The 21024-nt window shown below is 37.5% G+C and overlaps 1 protein-coding gene across 5 annotated transcripts in view; it reads right to left on the reverse strand.

Moving 5' to 3' along the window:
- klar (klarsicht) overlaps window positions 1-21024 on the reverse strand; it is a 1308544-nt gene that overhangs the window by 17029 nt on the left and 1270491 nt on the right. For all 5 annotated transcript variants that reach the window (XM_069829505.1, XM_069829504.1, XM_069829503.1 and 2 more), the window contains exon 22: window positions 19442-19596. In XM_069829505.1, the coding sequence (XP_069685606.1) occupies window positions 19442-19596 (155 nt within the window). The remainder of the gene's footprint in view (window positions 1-19441; window positions 19597-21024) is intronic.

The following is a 21024-nucleotide window of genomic DNA, read 5'->3' on the forward strand; positions in this document are numbered from 1 at the left end:
TGTGGCGCAAACTGTTCTTTTCTGGAAGAAAACTCTTTGTAAGGAATGCAATACTGCTGGGAGTTTCTTCATTGCAATATGCTGTTCTGTATTGCCTAAGCGGTGACCCGGTGCTGTGTTAACTACATGATCAGAGAGAACCGCAATGTGTTCCTCGCTTACTTAAGGCTTTCAGAGAATTTGGAGGTTCATTGCCGCACACACACAAGCCCACCAACGGTCTCTATCCTGAGCACGAATAATCCATGTTGAATCTTTCGTACACTACTTTTAACACTTGAATATAAATAATTGATTAAATGGCGATCTTACTCGTGTTAATTGTGTAAGCATGTGCGGCTTACAGCTGTTTCGGTGCTTCTTCACACCGTCCTCAGAGCCTACTAGATCTCGGCGTCATCTCGAACAAATTTTCAGGGATAATGGCGAAGGGCACATGTATCAATTTGAGATAAGAAACCCTGGTTCGGAAATGACTGAGTCGAAAGTTATAAGCAAAAATAGTTGTGTGGAAATGGAATTGTAATTTGGTACCACGTGCCATCCTTCCCTTAACCTTTGGAACAGTCGTAGAAAGATGGTATGGGCCGGATGTCTCCTACGTGGGTACTTGCCCCGATACAATCTGTGAGCTTGTCTACTGTTCCCATTGGCTCATCCGTATTCGAAAATCAGATCTGCTTATTCCGCTCTCGTGTACTCCTCCATTTCACTAGGACTGATCGACTGGACACTGCAACTTGTACACATACACTGCTGTCTACAGACGTGCATATCAGGACCGACCATGTCCGTTACACATTACGCTATCTGCATTGCTTTAGTGTAGTTTCCTGTCCCCATTCCTCAGACAGCGCACTGAATGGAATACTTTAAGTAAACAACGTCAGATGTATGTGTAAGATGTACAGATAAATACACATAAATAAGGAGTACAGAGGAATAAAATTATTTCATTTCCACACAACTATTTTTGCTTGTAACTTTCGACTCGGTCATTTCCGGACCAGGGTTCCTTATCTCAAATTGATACATGTGCCCTTCGCCATCATCCCTGAAAGGTTGTAACGCGTCTGGCCGCGAAACCAGGTGGCCTGGGTTCGAGTCCCGGTTGGGGCAAGTTACCTGGTTGAGATTTTTTCCGGGGTTTTCCCTCAACCCAATACGAGCAAATGCTTGGTAACTTTCGGTGCTGGACCCCGCACTCATTTCACCGGCATTATCACCTTCATTTCATTCAGACGCTAAATAACCTACATGTTGATGCAGCGTCGTAAAATAACCCAATTAAAAAAAAAGATTATAACACCACTTCGGAAATATCCTATATGTATGTATGTATGTATGTATGTATATATATATATATATACACACACATACATACTGTATACGCACACACACACACACACATATATATATATATATATATATATATATATATATATATATATATATTATTTTCTAACAATGTCTTTGTTCACAAATCTAAACACCAATCCTAGTCGCGGGAGAGAATATTATAATGTATTTTTTATCTACCTTAACCTCATATGATATCGTGCATTCCAGTTATTTAAATCAATAGGACTCGTCAAATTAAACCGCTTCTTTTGTAACAGCATGTATCATTCCCGAATAATAAAGTAATTCATGTTAATAAAATCAATAAATTAGGATTATAAATGTTCCTGGTCACAAGGTACAACAACAGGAAGGATCTCTGTTTCTAAATTCTTTTCAGAATATGTCAAATTAAATCAAAAGAGAGACGGTATTATACAATTTCAAAAGAGTTAGGGCAGCGGTAAAAACGAAACATAAACCTCACAGAGAACATGAGTAATGTTTCACACCTGTGAACTGCATGATATATGACGTCATAAATTCCAAAACTTCTCAAGAGTCGCGAACGGTAATGGAACATCACATGAATCAAGACGAATAGATGTTGACGAATTACTTTTGTTTGCCGGATCAAGACGCACCGGGAGTGTACATCAACCTCCGGTGCATTCAATTCAACCGGCCATGCCCAATGAATGACCTGCTACTGGGTCAAGGGTCGATATTCATTACATTCTTAATGTTACCGGCTTGGTAAGTATTATTAACGCTGACCAGGTCAAGCCGTGTTCGGGATAATATCACCAATGAAGGGATGAAATATGAGTGTCTAAGTCAGATAATTACTCTCTTCACTTCTGCTCTAGCAGACGATACGCGCAACACACGTTTCGTATTCCTGAGACATCGCCTTGGTAATTCAGTTGACAGATCGATGTCTTACGGCAACCGCGGCTCCGAGTTCAAATCCTGACGGTAGCTGAGTTTTATTCAATGTTATCAGAGCATTTGCCTTTTTTATTCAATTGACACTCTCCACAATCTTCTTTTGATTATCTTTTGTTTCGAAAAAAATTGGGTGCCACTTGTATTTGTGCAGCGCAGAATCGGCCGTATGTCGTGGGTATTCTCGTTATTTGTCCTAAGATTGGTAGATGATTTATTTAATTTAATTTTTAATAGTAATACCTACACTTCTTTTCGATTTCAGTTAAAAATAAGAACAATATTATTACTTTAACTCATCAATGATCCTGTTTGTAGGTCAATGAAGAGAATACTTAGTCACCTATGGCTTTTCAGGAACCCGCAGGTTCATTGCCGCTTTCACATAAGCCCGCCATCGGTCTCTATCCTGAGCAAAATTAATCCAGTCTCTACAATCATATCCCACCAACCTCAAATCCATCTTAATATTAGCCTCCCATCTTCGTCTCGGCCTCCCCAAAAGGTCCTTTTCCCTCCGGTCTCCCAAATGAAGATAATAGAGAAATAAAAAACAATTTGTCTCCCTAATTTTTTTTTCAGCTGACTTCTTAAAAGTAATTTACTTATTTCTTTCAAATTATTCAAAAAGAAAAGCAGAAATAGTTTTTCGCAGAAACAGACAATTTTCGTGAAAATTCGCGACAAATTTACTGTCATAGATCAGTAACATTTAGGCTATAATAAAACCTGCATATACTCTTTGGTGCATCTCTGAGTCACATTTTTCGCTAATTAAAAATAAAAAAACGGGCGCTGACACACATCTGTAGCAGCAATTTGATCCGAACAAGTGTAACTTTGAAATGTTACAATATTACATTTGTTCGGATCAAATTTCTGCACATTTAAAGGATAAAACTAAAATTCTTTCAATAATTCATTATCATAATACATCGCTCTCTTAAAGTGACAGGCCATATTGGGAATTAAATCAATGCCTTTCCCAAAACACGCTATGAAATGTTTCACATAAAAACTTTTTGTTTCATATAAGACAATTATTTCGAAAAGGAATAAAATGCGAGTAAATTGTATCAAACATTTTTTAAATATCTCAAAGAATAACCCCTGAAATTAATGACATTATTTACGGTTCACCCTGTATATTTATGTTAAGAGCGTGTCTTACGTTAGTGAGAGTATAGTTTACCTAGCGTCGGTGAAATTGAGAAGGTATATGGCGAGATGAGTCCGAGAATTCGTCATCGGACTACACTACATTGATCTTACAGTTGAGGAATACCTCAGAAAATTCTAAATATACAGGGTGAATATGATCTATGGGGACAAACTTTAGGAAGTGATATCTGACGGGAAAAGGAACAAAAACGTTCATGTGAACATATGTCCGTAAGAGCACAGTCGGTCCATACGTGTGGAGTAACGGTTAGTGCGTCTGGCCGCGAAACCAGGTGCCTTCGGGTTCGAATCCCTGTCGGGGCAAGTTATCTAGTTGACGTTTTCGCCAAACCCAATATGAGCAAATGCTGGGTAACTTTCGGTGTTGGACTCCGTACTCATTTCACAGGCATTATCACCTTCACTTCATTCAGACGCTAAATAACCTGAGATGTTGATACAGCGTCGTAAAATAACCTACTAAAATAAAAAAAAAAGCACAGTCAGTCCTGAATATAGCATAACTCCATTACATTCCACTGCACGACAATAGCCATTTAATTTCTGATAACTTTAGAATAGATGTTCGAAGTGCTTCCCATGAACCTTAATGCAAGCGTCCACACGTTACATGATGGATCGACGCACCCATTCGAATGCTCCGGCCTGTATCCGAATAGCGTCACAGGGTGCATCGGCACATTGTTCAAGTGTCTGTACATCAGGAACTCAACATCACACTTTTCAGATGCCCCCCCAGGTAAAAATCAAATGGGCTTAAGTCCGGTGACCGGGAGGGCCATACAACAGGACCTCCTCGTCCGATTCATCTGCCGGGAAAGATGTTGAGATGCTGGCGAACGTCAATACGGAAGTAGGGAGAAGCTCCATCAGTCATATGCTCTATTATACTGCAAACAGCACATCTTCCAGCAAGAGAGACAGCGTATCCTGCAGGAATCGCAGATATCTGGCCATTGAGGTGTTGTGGAAGAACGATTGGTCCAAGTAGGTGGTCACCAATTAATCCCAGTAAACAATGATGTTTAATCTCCTCTTACGAAGGAGTAACGTCATGAAGAACAGTGTTGCCTCCTATCATGGAAAACACAAGCATTTCCGGATAAGTTCACAAGAATTTTTTTGTTCCTCTTCCTGTCCGGAATCACTTCCTGAAGTTTATCCCTCGGAATCACTTCCTAAAGTTTGTCCCTATAGTTAATTTTATTTTATTGGGTTATTTTACGGCGCTGTATCAACATCTAGGTTATTTAGCGTCTGAATGAAATGAAGGTGATAATGCCGGTGAAATGAGTACGGAGTCCAGCACCGAAAGTTACCCAGCATTTGCTCGTATTGGGTTGAGGGAAAACCCCGGAAAAAACCTCAACCAGGTAACTTGCCTCGTCGAGGATTCGAACCCGGGCCACCTGGTTTCGCAGCCAGACGCGCTGACCGTTACTCCACAGCTGTGGACCCTATAGTTAATATTCACCCTGTATAATCATCCAAGCGGGATTCGAACCTACACCCGAACGTAGCTTTGGATTAGGAGTCTGACACGATACCACATGAGCAACGCTAGTGCGGGTTCTATAATTTAAAAGTGAAATTTAGTATGTCCTGTCATCCCAACAACAGATGTCTGTACTCGGCACCTTAGATGAAAAACGACTCCTTGTCGATTAGTGTTGGATTATTTGCAGACTATCAGAAACACTGAGAAAACTGGTACAAACTCCAATGTCACCGGACATAACTCACTGGCCGGGCGTTTACGTCATGAAACATATTTGTACTTGCGCTTGCGCAGCGGAAGGAACACGGAAAATCTATCATCGCCGCTACGAGGCAGGACCTCCCGGTGGGAAGAGTTCGACCCCCCGCGCATCTGTTAACCTACAGGATCACACCCTAATCACTCACCTTTACAACGAACAGTGGGGGCGATCTACCCTTCCTGCGAGATTTATAAGTGTAACTCAGGGACGAAAATAATGCCACACTTACAAGGGAGGGCTAATTATTTAGAGATCCTCGACATATGTTTCAGAATGTGACGCCAATCGAGTGGTGAGAGCTCTGAAATCGTTGATGTAATTTTAAGTGGACCGCAACAACAGATAATATAAGCATACATAGAGACGTGAATAATAATAATAATAATAATAATAATAATAATAATAATAATAATAATAATAATGCAAATCAAGATTTCAGGTATAACTCCCTGTAAAGTTGATTTGAATAATTTCGAGGGAAAAATTGTTCCGGAGCCGGGTATCGAACCCGGGACCTTTGGTTTAACGTACCAACGCTCTACCACTGAGCTACTCGGGAACTCTAACCGACACCGATCCAATTTTTCCCTCTATATCCACAGACCTCAAAGTGGGCTGACAACCGTCAAGCAACCAACTTCCAGTGCACACTAACTCCGTGTGACTTAAATTGTGGTTTTTTCTGTTAACGAACAGTGACGTTTATTATGCAAATCAAGATTTCAGGTATAACTCCCTGTAAAGTTGATTTGAATAATTTCGAGGGAAAAATTGTTCCGGAGCCGGGTATCGAACCCGGGACCTTTGGTTTAACGTACCAACGCTCTACCACTGAGCTACTCGGGAACTCTAACCGACACCGATCCAATTTTTCCCTCTATATCCACAGACCTCAAAGTGGGCTGACAACCGTCAAGCAACCAACTTCCAGTGCACACTAACTCCGTGTGACTTAAATTGTGGTTTTTTCTGTTAACGAACAGTGACGTTTATTATGCAAATCAAGATTTCAGGTATAACTCCCTGTAAAGTTGATTTGAATAATTTCGAGGGAAAAATTGTTCCGGAGCCGGGTATCGAACCCGGGACCTTTGGTTTAACGTACCAACGCTCTACCACTGAGCTACTCGGGAACTCTAACCGACACCGATCCAATTTTTCCCTCTATATCCACAAACCTCAAAGTGGGCTGACAACCGTCAAGCAACCAGCTTCGAGTGCACACTAACTCCGTGTGACTTAAATTGTGGTTTTTTCTGTTAACGAACAGTGACGTTTATTATGCAAATCAAGATTTCAGGTATAACTCCCTGTAAAGTTGATTTGAATAATTTCGAGGGAAAAATTGTTCCGGGGCCGGGTATAGAACCCGGGACCTTTGGTTTAACGTACCAACGCTCTACCACTGAGCTACTCGGGAACTCTAACCGACAACGATCCAATTTTTCCCTCTATATCCACAGACCTCAAAGTGGGCTGACAACCGTCAAGCAACCAGCTTCGAGTGCACACTAACTCCGTGTGACTTAAATTGTGGTTTTTTCTGTTAACGAACAGTGACGTTTATTATGCAAATCAAGATTTCAGGTATAACTCCCTGTAAAGTTGATTTGAATAATTTCGAGGGAAAAATTGTTCCGGAGCCGGGTATCGAACCCGGGACCTTTGGTTTAACGTACCAACGCTCTACCACTGAGCTACTCGGGAACTCTAACCGACACCGATAATAATAATAATAATAATAATAATAATAATAATGATGATGATGATGCTTGGCCGTTTTTTACTAGAGTTTTAGAACCAATACTGTAGTTATCCATGCAGTTGGTTTCAAGAGAGAACGAATAGCCTATACACAGGGCCGGTAGTTACGAAGATCGCGAAAATCACGACATAATAGATATACAATAGATTTTTACTAATCTTTACGAATTAAGTTGATTGTGATTAACAATATGCAGGTAAAACAATCGCGAAATAGAGTTCTTAGCGAAATATGAACACATTCGCGATTTATTACTATTGCGTCGTTTTATAGCGAATTTCATATTCTGAGTTCTTTTTTTCGGATTTTTTTTTCACTTGAATTTGTTTTATATCCAAGTAGGCTACATTACATGGTATTCCAGGTGTTCTGATTACATTAGTGAACTCAAAAGACGGAGAATTCAATATTTCACTAATAATGAAAATGTTAATTTGGGGGCTGCAAGTTTTTTTCGTTTTTAATGAATGTGTGTTAAATACAGTCCCAATCCAACAAATATTGTCTATTGGCCATACGCACCTTCACCAGAATCCAACGAACCTTTAATGTTAATTATTTGGAAAGTAATATTCATACACAGTTACTACTCCAATTCCAAAATAATTGTATTTTCAAAATTTTCCATTAATCTCCGCCAAGTGTACAAATCAATTTCCAAAAATCTCCGCCGACACCAATATTAAAAAACACAAATGATAAAATTAATCTCCATAAATACCTGCCCCTGCCTATACACAATTCTCTTAGTAACGTCGTGGTTTACGGTATTATGCCTAGATTCGCGTTATGAAATGAGCCAGGGGTCCTTATGGGGAAGGAATTTTTTCATGAAATTTCAGACAGTGAATTTGGAGAGCTATGATAGCGAAATCCGGTTACGGAACTCAGATATAACGGCTGGAGGGATTATTGTGCTGACCAAACGTTATTACAGTTGTAGTGGATGATCGTTCAGCTCTCCCGAGACATATACACGTGAGACCAATACATGGCCTTCGCCCTTTGTAGTCTGTCGCGCCAAGGACAAAAATCGGAAAATAAAACGACACTATTTTAACCTCACATTTTCAAGTTATAGACTAGTAATTCACATAATGTTATAGCTCTGTATGAATACGTTACAAGGTCATGCTCAGAACTAACTAAAAGCCTTTGACCTCACCAGATATGGCGTGGGTAACTTGGGAATCGAGTGTCACACAAAAATGCAACCCTCTCATTCTTATTCTCCTTCTATTTGCCTTCATCATCTTGTATTCCCCTTGTTCTCCTTTTCTTCCCCTTGCTCTCATTGTATTGCACTCGTTTTCCTTGTATTCCCCTTATTCTCTTTGTCTTTCATTTCTTTTCGTTTCATTTCCATTGTTCTTCTTGTCTTCTCGCTGTTCTCATTGTATTCCATTTTTCCTTCAATTTCCCTAGTTTTCCTAGTATTCCCTTTGTTTTCCTTGCATTCCCTTTGTTTTCCTTGCAATCCCCTTGCTTTTCTTGTATTCCCCTTGCAATCCTTCTATTCCTCTCGTTATCTTCCTATTCCTCGTATTCCCCTTGTCATCCCCCTTTTCTCCTTGTATTCCCTTGTTCTTATCTTAAATCTCCTTGCGTTTCTTGTCTTTTCCCTTTTCCTCTTGGCTTCCCGCTTGCTCTCATTGTATTCACCTTGCGTTTCTGCTTTAATTGTATTTCCCTTATTCGCTTTGTATTTATTTTCTTTTCATTGTATTTCACTTGTTCTCCTTGCTTTCCCATTGCCCTCATTGCATTACCTTTTATCCTTCAATTTCCCTCGTTTTTCTTTGCAGCCTCTTTGTGTTTTGTATTCCCTTGCTTTCCTTGTATCCCCCTTGTTTTCCTTTTCTTCCCCTTGTTATTCTTTTTATTCCCCGTATTCTCCTTGTCATCTCTTTTTCACTCCTTGTATTCCCTTGTTCTCATTTTAATCTCCTCGCGTTCCTTGACTTTCCACTTTTCTACTTGTATTCCCTTGTTCTCATTTTAATCTCCTCGCGTTCCTTGACTTTCCACTTTTCTCCTTGTATTCCCTTGTTCTCATTTTAATCTCCTCGCGTTCCTTGACTTTCCACCTTTCTCCTTGTATTCCCTTGTTCTCATTTTAATCTCCTCGCGTTCCTTGACTTTCCACTTTTCTCCTTGTATTCCCCTGTTCTCATTTTAATCTCCTCGCGTTCCTTGACTTTCCACTTTTCTCCTTGTATTCCCTTGTTCTCATTTTAATCTCCTCGCGTTCCTTGACTTTCCACTTTTCTCCTTGTATTCCCCTGTTCTCATTTTAATCTCCTCGCGTTCCTTGACTTTCCACTTTTCTCCTTGTATTCCCCTGTTCTCATTTTAATCTCCTCGCGTTCCTTGACTTTCCACTTTTCTCCTTGTATTCCCCTGTTCTCATTTTAATCTCCTCGCGTTCCTTGACTTTCCACTTTTCTCCTTGTATTCCCTTGTTCTCATTTTAATCTCCTCGCGTTCCTTGACTTTCCACTTTTGTCCTTGTATTCCCTTGTTCTCATTTTAATCTCCTCGCGTTCCTTGACTTTCCACTTTTCTCCTTGTATTCCCCTGTTCTCATTTTAATCTCCTCGCGTTCCTTGACTTTCCACTTTTCTCCTTGTATTCCCCTGTTCTCATTTTAATCTCCTCGCGTTCCTTGACTTTCCACTTTTCTCCTTGTATTCCCCTGTTCTCATTTTAATCTCCTCGCGTTCCTTGACTTTCCACTTTTCTCCTTGTATTGCCCTGTTCTCATTTTAATCTCCTCGCGTTCCTTAACTTTCCACTTTTCTCCTTGTATTCCCCTGTTCTCATTTTAATCTCCTCGCATTCCTTGACTTTCCACTTTTCTCCTTGTATTGCCATGTTCTCATTTTAATCTCCTCGCGTTCCTTGACTTTCCACTTTTCTCCTTGTATTCCCCTGTTCTCTTTTAATCTCCTCGCGTTCCTTGACTTTCCACTTTTCTCCTTATATTTCCTTTGTTCTCCCAGTACTCCCCTTTTTCATCTGTCGATATTTAATTCCCGAAACTGTGTAAAAAATAGCCTATGGACAGTTGGACGGTTAACCCGAAATCTTTTGCACAACTTTATATTATTTTTAAAAATGTGTAAAAAAAATTCTAATAAACATCCAGTCGTTTATAAGAGATGCGTCCAAATTAACAAGACAAAGCGTAGTCGCAGAAAACTTGCCCCAACAGGGAAGCAAATTGTGGTTCCCGTAGTGACAAGTTATTTTTCCTGTAACCCAAGGAATTGTGGACATTGGAAACTCAAGTATATACGAAATTCTTTCCCAATACATATTTGTATTATAGACATTCTGTATAATGCTAACATATTCTTTCAGATTATCTTTCTAATTTCAAGCCACCATGTTCTGCTGTGGTACGTTTCTTCAAAGAAAGAAGAAGTCAAAATAATGTGTGTTACCGTATCAATCTGAAAGATACTATTTCGAGTGATCGATTCAAAACCTAATCTCGTAGATCGTAATATTTCGAGAAATCTATTGACAATATGGCTGTAAATGTGTGTGTGTGTCTAATACTACGGCTGGTGGTAGCGAAGGTAGCAATGGGGAGGAGACGATGAGAGGGTAGAGAATAGCTTAAAATACATCTGTAACTAAAAGAACTCCTTAGAAACGAAGTAGGATAGTTTTATTTGTTGGGTGACCCAACCACCCATCCATCCACCCGCACCTCGTTCCCACAGACAGACAGACAGACGGACGAATGAGTAATCGAAGAGCTGGACCGTGGCCATCACTCATAACGGGAAGGCAGCCGGGTCGACCCGCCGGCCGCGCTCGCTGTCTTAAGAGCCGCGTAGTTTTATTTGCATGCTAATGAGAGAATTAATGAGCCTAATGGTCTATAAACTCCGTGATGCACTCACCAGTACAACACCATCACGCTAACAGATCGATTTAAAATCAGATCTGACTTCCTCGCCTTCGTTTTGTGGTTCTCACGGTATCTTTTGATCATCGCTGTTGTTTTATTAGGCCTTCACTGCGGGTACAACCGGCGATTAAACTTTTTACTATAGTGCGGTTACGTTGCAAAAATGCAATCGTGTTAAATCTGAAGTTTCGTAAGTACAAAAAAACGTAAACAACTTGTCGAGCAAAGATTTTTGATATCAAATCACGTGGCAGTACAGCAGCGTGCTACCTTTAATATTTTGGCTTGGCTGGACGCAGTACGGGTCTTTATTCTTACGAATGCTTTGGCCCATTGTGTCCCCTATACAGAGGGAAGTAAAATAATCCTGCAGATAGAGTACACTTAAATTAATAGAAAACCTACATTACGTTTTATAATTATCCACCGTAAATCAAAAAATTCAGTTGGAAGTTTCAGCAGTCCGGCAACATCGTCGCTAACACTATTATTATTTCTCGTAATGCAGATGCAAAAGGTTAACGAACTCAGGTCTGTGTCCTTAGGTAAACCTCTACCTCTCTGACTACAACGTTCCAATCTATTCGCGTGCTTTCAGGTTAAATTGTCCAATTCAAAATGACCAGAGGAAAAATGGCCACAAACAAAAATGCCTAGAACAAAATGTCCAGTATAAAAATATCCACAAACAAAATGTCCAGTATAAAAATGTCCACAACAAAATGTCCAGTATAAAAATGTCCACAACAAAATGTCCAGTATAAAAATGTCCACAACAAAATGTCCAGTATAAAAATATCCACAACAAAATGTCCAGTATAAAAATGTCCACAACAAAATGTCCAGTATAAAAATATCCACAACATAATGTCCAGTATAAAAATGTCCACAATAAAATGTCCAGTATAAAAATGTCCACAACAAAATGTCCAGTATAAAAATGTCCACAACAAAATGGCCAGTATAAAAATATCCACAACAAAATGTCCAGTGTAAAAATATCCACAACAAAATGTCCAGTATAAAAATGTCCACAACAAAATGTCCAGTGTAAAAATATCCACAATAAAATGTCCAGTATAAAAATGTCCACAACAAAATGTCCAGTATAAAAATGTCCACAACAAAATGTCCAGTATAAAAATGTCCACAACAAAATGTCCAGTATAAAAATGTCCACAACAAAATGTCCAGTATAAAAATGTCCACACAAAATGTCCAGTATAAAAATGTCCACAACAAAATGTCCAGTATAAAAATGTCCACAACAAAATGTCCAGTATAAAAATGTCCACAACAAAATGTCCACGACAAAATGTCCAGTATAAAAATATCCACAAACAAAATGTCCAGTATAAAAATGTCCACAACAAAATGTCCACAACAAAATGTCCAGTATAAAAATGTCCACGACAAAATGTCCAGTATAAAAATATCCACAAACAAAATGTCCAGTATAAAAATGTCCACAACAAAATGTCCACAACAAAATGTCCACAACAAAATGTCCAGTATAAAAATGTCCACAACAAAATGTCCAGTATAAACATCTTCACAACAAAATGTCCAGTATAAAAATGTCCACAACAAAATGTCCAGTATAAAAATATCCACAACAAAATGTCCAGTATAAAAATGTCCACAACAATATGTCCAGTATAAAAATATCTGCAACAAAATGTCCAGTATAAAAATATCCACAACAAAATGTCCAGTATAAAAATATTCACAACAAAATGTCCAGTATAAAAATATCCACAACAATATGTCCAGTATAAAAATATCCACAACAAAATGTCCAGTATAAAAATATCCACAACAAAATGTCCAGTATAAAAATGTCCAGTATAAAAATATCCACAACAAAATGTCCACAACAATATGTCCAGTATAAAAATATCCACAACAAAATGTCCAGTATAAAAATATCCACAACAATATATCCAGTATAAAAATATCCACAACAAAATGTCCAGTATAAAAATGTCCACAACAATATGTCCAGTATAAAAATATCTACAACAAAATGTCCAGTATAAAAATATCCACAACAAAATGTCCAGTATAAAAATGTCCACAACAAAATGTGCAGTATAAAAATATCCACAACAATATGTCCTGTATAAAAATATCCACAACAAAATGTCCAGTATAAAAATATCCACAACAATATGTCCAGTATAAAAATATCCACAACAAAATGTCCAGTATAAAAATATCCACAACAATATGTCCAGTATAAAAATATCCACAACAAAATGTCCAGTATAAAAATGTTCACAACAATATGTCCAGTATAAAAATGTCCACAACAAAATGTCCAGTATAAAAATGTCCACAACAAAATGTCCAGTATAAAAATGTCCACAACAAAATGTCCAGTATAAAAAAAATTCATAATTTTTATACAGAAACAGTAACCAGGAGAAAGAAATATTAGGCATCCAGTTAATAAAACATACCAAAGAAACCAACAACGGATAGAGCTAATGGCTAGGAGATAACATGCATACAAAGGCAGGAATGATATAAAACGCTACCTTCGTGCAACTGACGTCAGATGTAATTTCGTCACGTTTCGTTCATTTCACACTCGATCATAAGCGTTTTACGTTAAAAAGCTCTTGGACTTGCTAGAACTGGAATCCACAAACTGTTTCTTGAATAAAACATGTTTAGTTACTGTCAATGTCATATTCGTCTCGTTTCTCTTATCTATACTCTAACCACGACGTAAATACCAGATCACTTATCTGTGGCGCGGTAAGTAGACCTCTTCATAGAACATCTCGTTATTCATCATCTTTTACAGTATCCACCTCGCGACAATGGAATTCCCTGTCACAAAGTATTAGGGGCTGCAAGACAATAAACACTTTCAAAACAGCTTAAAAGATAACCTTCTTAGCATTTCACTCCAATCATACTGACTTAAACTATCACTGTCTACATTGCTACTCCTTCCTTTAGACATCATCCTGATAGTGCTGTATTTTCAAAATTGTCTCATAATAATCTCTTTCTATTATCTAACATTATTTGAAATATATTAACATTCTATGTATTTTAGCTTAATTCTGCTACATAGTTTATATTTCAGTGTTTAATAGTTCATAGTATTTTGTTGTTTAATTCGTAAATAACTCTTGTATACACGTAGCTCTTATCTACATCAAATTGTTGAATTCTTTGCAAGTTCATACATATGTATGTATACTTTTTGCTGGTTCAGTGGAAGAGAAGGCCTTACGGCCTTAACTCTGCCAGCTAAAATAAATCATTATTATTATTATTATTATTATTATTATTATTATTATTATTATATTCAGCTGCCTGGGTTTGTTCCCACAGCCTTGCGAAAGCGTATGAACAGTAAACGCCTGGAAGCTGGAGAGCAGAATTTTAACAACGGTGTTCCTCAACACCCTGACTGTCGAGAGTCTTCAGTGATAAATTCCCCGCCCACGTGAAGGTCCTACATCTACCGTGTGTCACCTCGCGCTGTAATATTATCCACTTAGCCGACATGCCCGTTCGGATTATCACATTAGTTTCGGGCAATGCAAAAGTTTGTAGAAACCTGTTCATTAAAGAGCAATTCAACTCTGGCCCTCGGGAGGCAATTCATTCCCCCGGTTCATCAACAACTCCTGGCAAGGTTCATAATCTGTGTTAAGCTCCGTCTTAGAAATAATTACCCTCAGCCTGCTATGATCTCCATTACCGCTGAGGTCGCTGGTCAGGGGTCGGCTTAATATTCGATAAAGTACCGACAATGTTGGGAACATTATAATACGCCCGTCTGTCTTCCCGTGCTCCGTCTCTGTCGGTCAAATCCCGTCTATACTGAGACTGATGGCGACCGAGTCAGGGGGCCATGTCCTGTGACGTCAGCTTCCTCGCTGCAGTGGCGGACTGGTAGCCTACATAGTCGAGCTTCCTTAAGGGACACTGGGACTGAGTTTTGAAACTTTGAAACTTTTTTATTAATTTCTTTGAAATTCAGATGGTTTGTTGTGTCTATACGTTTAAAAAACAGTACCAAATTTCATCAACTTTCATTCATTAGTTTCTTAGATATTAATTGTCACGTATTGTAATGATATTAAATTATGCGTAAATTCAAAACATCCCTGACGACTTCAGAATTGTTTTTTCTTTTATAAATCTCTATGGAAAGAGAAAACTGTGCATTGATTTTTAAATTTGAGAACTGGTTCATGATATAAAAATTTTCTTGCAAATCATAATTTTTGCTTGATAATTTTCTCTTAATTTTTAGAAGTTAAAAATTCATATCGTGAAAAATTTTCAGTGAAGGGCTGATTCCATGCACAGCTTTGTGTATTGCAATATCCTGAGTATTCTTACAAAGTTTCATGTGAATCGGAGCAAATGGAAGCCGCTAGGAACTTTACTATTCACCAAAAAACGTAATTTTGAGGGAATGCAATTTTTAGTGGGCATTTTAAAAATGGTTGCCAGACCTTTAAAAGTAGTAGGCGGGGGCTAAATATAGTACAGAATTTTAAACAAATGTTGATTATTTATGTAAAAAAGAAAAAAAAAATGTATTTTATTTTTGCCATTTTGGCCAAAAATTCAGTCCTAGTGTTCCTTAAGTTCACTTCTGTAACTCAATTTTTCGATACCTCGAAGCTCTATTACTCCATTTTTTCGATATCTCGATCAATATTTCTACTCCTAGTAGGAAATACCGTGAGACACCGACGTCTGTTGACAAATGGAAAATATTAGGGCCTACTAATTGTAAACCTGAAATAAAAGGGAGGAAGAATAAGGAGATAAAAGACGAATAATAAGGAGGTATAAGAGAGGAAGAATAAGGAGGTAAAAGGGAGGAAGAATAAGGAGGTAAAAGGGAGGAAGAATAAGGAGGTAAGAGAGAGAAATAAATAAGGAGGTAAAAGGGAGGAAGAATAAGAAGGTAAAAGAGAAATAATGAGGTAAAAGAGAGGAAGAATAAGGAGGTAACAGGGAGGAAGAATAAGGAGGTAAAAGAGAGGAAGAATAAGGAGGTAAAAGGGAGGAAGAATAAGGAGGTTAAAGAGAGGAAGAATAAGGAGGTAAAAGGGAGGAAGAATAAGGAGGTAAAATAGAGGAAGAAAGAGATAAAAGAGAGGAAGAATAAGGAGATAAAACAGAAGAAGAATAAGGAGATAAAAGAGAGGAAGAATAAGGAGGTAAAACAGAGGAAGAACAAGGAGATAAAACAGAGGAAGAATAAGGAGATAAAAGAAAGGAAGAATAAGGATATAAAAGAAAGGAAGAATAAGGAGGTAAAATAGAAGAAGAATAAGGAGGTAAAAGAGGGGAAGAATAAGGAAATAAAACAGAGGAAGAATAAGGAGATAAAAGAGAGGAAGAATAAGGAGATAAAAGAGACGAAGAATAAGGGGTAAAAGAGAGGAAGAATAAGGAGATAAAAGAGAGAAAGAATAAGAAGGTAAAAGAGAGGAAGAATAAGGAAATAAAACAGGGGAAGAATAAGGAGGTAAAAGAGAGGAAGAATAAGGAGATAAAAGAGAGGAAGGATAAGGAGGTAAAACAGAGGAAGAATAAGGAGATAAAAGAGATGAAGAATAAGAAGATAAAAGAGAGGAATAATAAGGAGGTAAGAGGAAGAATAAGGAGATAAAAGAGAGGACGAATAAGGAGGTAAAAGAGAGGAAGAATAAGGAAATAAAACAGAGGAAGAATTAGGAGATAAAAGAGTGGAAGAATAAGGAGGTAAAAGAGAGGAAGAATAAGGAGGTAAAAGGGAGGAAAAATAAGTAAGAGAGGAAGAATAAGAAGGTAAAAGAGAGGCAGAATAAGGAGGTAAAAGAGAAGAAGAATAAGGAGGTAAAAGGGAGGAAAAATAAGTAAGAGAGGAAGAATAAGAAGGTGAAAGAGAGGAAGAATAAGTAGGTAAAAGAGAGGAAGAATAAGGAGATAAAAGAGAGGAAGAATAAGGAGGTAAAAGAGGAATAATGAGGTAAAAAAGAGGAAGAATAAGGAGATAAAACAGAGGAAGAATAAGGAGATAAAAGAGAGGAAGAATAAGGAGATAAAAGATAGGAAGAATAAGGAGGTAAAGAGAGGAAGAATAAGGATATAAAACAGAGGAAGTATAAGGAGATAAAAGATAGGAAGAATAAGGAGATAAAAGAGAGGAAGAATAAGGAGATAAAAGAGAGGAAGAATAAGGAGGTAAGAGCGAGGAAGAAAGGAGATAAAACAGACGAAGAATAAGGAGATAAAAGAGAGGAAGAATAAGGAGGTAAAAGAGAGGAAGAATAAGGAGGTAAAAGGGAAGAAAAATAAGTAAAAGAGGAAGAATAAGAAGGTAAAAGAGAGGAAGAATAAGGAGGTAAAAGAGAGGAAGAATAATGAGGTAAAAGAGAGGAAGAACAAGGAGGTAAAAGAGGAATAATGAGGTAAAAGAGAGGAAGAATAAGAAGGTAAAAGAGAGGAAGAATAAGGAGGTAAAAGAGAGGAAGAATAAGGAGGTAAAAGAGGAATAATGAGGTAAAAGAGAGGAAGAATAAGGAGATAAAACAGAGGAAGAATAAGGAGATAAAAGAGAGGAAGAATAAGGAGATAAAAGAGAGGAAGAATAAGGAGATAAAAGAGAGGAAGAATAAGGAGGTAAAGGGGAGGAAGAATAAGGAGGTAAAAGAGGAAGAGAAAAGTTAAAGTGCGCCATCAATCCGTCCCTGAAGTTAGAGTACAGAAAACCGTGGCCCCTGTGGCCTTCATTTCCGAAAGGCGAGTGGGCTAATTAAATGGGACACACAAGCACAGAGGGAACGCCGCCAAGTAACGAGACACCAGCTGCTCGCAGACACAACGCTGACTATGGAACCTATTACTTTTCAATTACAGGATCACGGAAGGTGATTTGTGTAAGTGGCTCAGCATTTCGGCCTCTATGGCTTTAACTATGCAAGACTTTATCGCTCACTTCTACTTTATTTAACGACTTTGTAACAGTGATGTACATTAATGTCAAATCAGAGCACACAATAGCCAAGTTTCATGCTTGTTTAAGAATTTTTCGTCTTCTTCATAGATCATAAATAGTAAGATGTTTAGGCTTGTTGCTGTCAGAACAAAATACTTATTTAAAAATGGCTTTTAAAGAACCCGGAGGTTCATTGCCGCTCTCACGTAAACCCGCCACCAATCCCTATCCTGAGCAAGATTAATCCAGTTCCTAGCATCATATCCCACCTCCCTCAAATCCATTTTTATATTATCCTCCCATCTACGTCTCGGCCTCCCCGAAGATCTTTTTCCTCCTCACGTCTCCCAACTAACAATCTATACGCATTTCTGGCTTCAACCTTACGTACTGCATGCCCTGCCCATCTCAAACGTCTGGATTTAATGCTCCTAATTATGTCAGGTGAAGAATACAACGCGTGCAGTTCTGCGTTGTGTAACTTTCTCATTTTCCTGTAACTTCATCTCTCTTAGCCTCAAATATTTTTCTAAGCACCTTATTCTCAAACAGTCTTAGCCTCTGTTCCTCTCTCAAAGTGAGAGTCCAAGTTTCACAACCATAAAGAACAACCGATAATATAACTGTTTTATAAATTCTAACTTTCAGATTTTTTGACAGCAGACTGGATGATAAAAGCTTCTCAACCGAATAATAATAGGCACTTCCCATATTTATTCTGCGTTTAATTTCCTCCCGAGTATCATTTATATTTGTATTTGTTGCTCTAAGGTACTTAATTTTTTCATCTTTTCAAAGGATGAATTTCCAGTTTTTATATTTCCATTTCGTACTATGTTCTTTCACGAGACATAATCATATACTGTATCTTTTTGGCGTTTACTTCCAAACCTAGGCCTACTCGCTTCAAGTAAAATTCCTATGTTTTCCCTAATCGTTTGTGGATTGTCTCCTAACATATTTACATCATACGCATAATTAATAATTAATTAATTCAAATCATACGGTTTTTAAATAAAGAAATAAACAGAAATAAATAAACAAATATAAATAAAAACATAAAGAAAGAAATAATGATGGAAAGAATGAAAGAAAAAATAAATAAAGAAAGAATAAAGAAAGAAATACATAAATAAAGATAGAAAGAATAAATAAATAAATAAATATATAAGAAAGGACGGAAGAAATAAAGAAGTAAACAAAGGAATAAAGAAAGAAAAATATTAATAAATAAAAATAGAAATAAATAAATAAAGAAAGAACGAAAAAAAAAAAATGCGTGGGAACCAAGAATTTGTTATGGGATTACATAGGATTCGCTTTACAGTTGGGAAAACGTGAGGGGAGGGGGAAATCCGAAGCATAATTTTCTATGCTACAAGCTTTTAAACGCAGAACTGCCTTGGAAAATTTTCCTCCGGTTACTCCCCAAAAATGCAAAGAGAATCTGGCGTAATTCGTGACGAAATCTCGGTCTAAACTTGCTGCCACCAATTCCACCGACGTCCGGCATCTTCGTAGCCAAGTAACAGATCAAGACGCTACGTGAACCGTACCTGTTGGTGGCCAGCGGACGGTGCAGGCCTGCGCCGGACCCCGCGACGCTGGGAGGCAGGGCCGAGCGGGCCTCGACGCACACCGCCGTGCGCACGATGAGGTCGCGGCAGGCGCGCTGCAGACCCCGTAGCTCGCTCTCCGTCTGCTCGATGCGCTGGAACAACGATATAAGTGCCACTCTACAATCCTCCATTTCAAAGTTTGCACTATTATTTATGTATTCATTCATTAAATCATTTATTTACTAGTACAGTTGAAGCCAAAAGATCTTCTCTTGCACTCAACCAGTATAAGAACGCATAGCAAGTATGAAAAACTACAGCGATAAGGAAAAATTAATAATAATAATAATAATAATAATAATAATAATAATAATAATAATAATAATAATAAGAAGAAGAAGAAGAAGAAGAAGAAGAAGAGAAGAGCAGAATGAAGATAAGTTTAGTTATATGTAATTCTAAGAGTCAAACAATTGCAATTTATTTTTAAATAAAGCAATATGAATTGAAGCAATAATGATTAAATAATAGAGAAAAATTGATATATTAAAAAAATCATATATTACAAAAATAACAGGAAAGAAAGGATGGAACTAGCGTGGTGGAGATTGGGAATTTGGAGGTTAAAAAATAGAAGAGGAGACGTAGGAAAAAATATATTTCCTTTATGTAATCAAACAGGAGGCGCGTTACACATTTTACTATCTTGCCTAGAAAATGAAAGAACAAGAACAATTTTTATTGGGAAGCTTTACTAAAACTGAATGTAGAAATAGCGTATAGCAAATTATATAGATCAGTAAACGGAAGAAAATTGAGGGAACTAGGAAAATTTTTCCATATAGTAAAGAAAAAATGGGAAGGTAAAACTAATATATAAAGAAATATTAATTAAAGGTAAAGAGTTTAAACGTAGTTAAGGGTGGGTTCCTGGAAAATAGAAATGTAACAGGACCACCATTAACGAATAACACACAAATTTTACATAATTTTGATGACAATAAATATACATATATTACAAAAATTATACTTTAAGAAAGATTATAATATTTTAGACAGAAAGCAATAGAAGGGAGTCTATTTGACAACCGGGTTTTGAAATTAGTAAATGTCTGACAGCCCCTTAAGGTATGAAGCTAGGGAGTTCCAATGACGAGAAATTGAAACGGTGAATGATGAAGAGTATCGGGAAGTATTATGATGAGGTATACTCAATGCACCGGTGATCTGAGATCGAGTATTTAGGTTATGGTTGGAACATAAATACACAAGACGAGACGACAGATAACTACTGTCTATAATATGTAAGTTATCCATTTATGAAAGTATTCACAGACAATTTAATTATATATTATATATCTTTTTTTATTTATTATTGAATTTCCAAGGAACATAAACCAGGTTTTGAAGAAATGTTTAGATATGGGAATATACGTCCATAAATGTTAAAGAATAAATTCAAAGCAAAAACTTGCAACTGAAACTTATTTACAATTTTCGTAAAAGAGTGAGAACTACAGCTCAAATATTTGGTTACAAGTTTGTGATAAATTGTTTCACTTCTATGAAGATGATGACGT

This window comes from Periplaneta americana, chromosome 6 (genome assembly GCF_040183065.1).
Source record: "Periplaneta americana isolate PAMFEO1 chromosome 6, P.americana_PAMFEO1_priV1, whole genome shotgun sequence".
NCBI lineage: Eukaryota > Metazoa > Arthropoda > Insecta > Blattodea > Blattidae > Periplaneta > Periplaneta americana.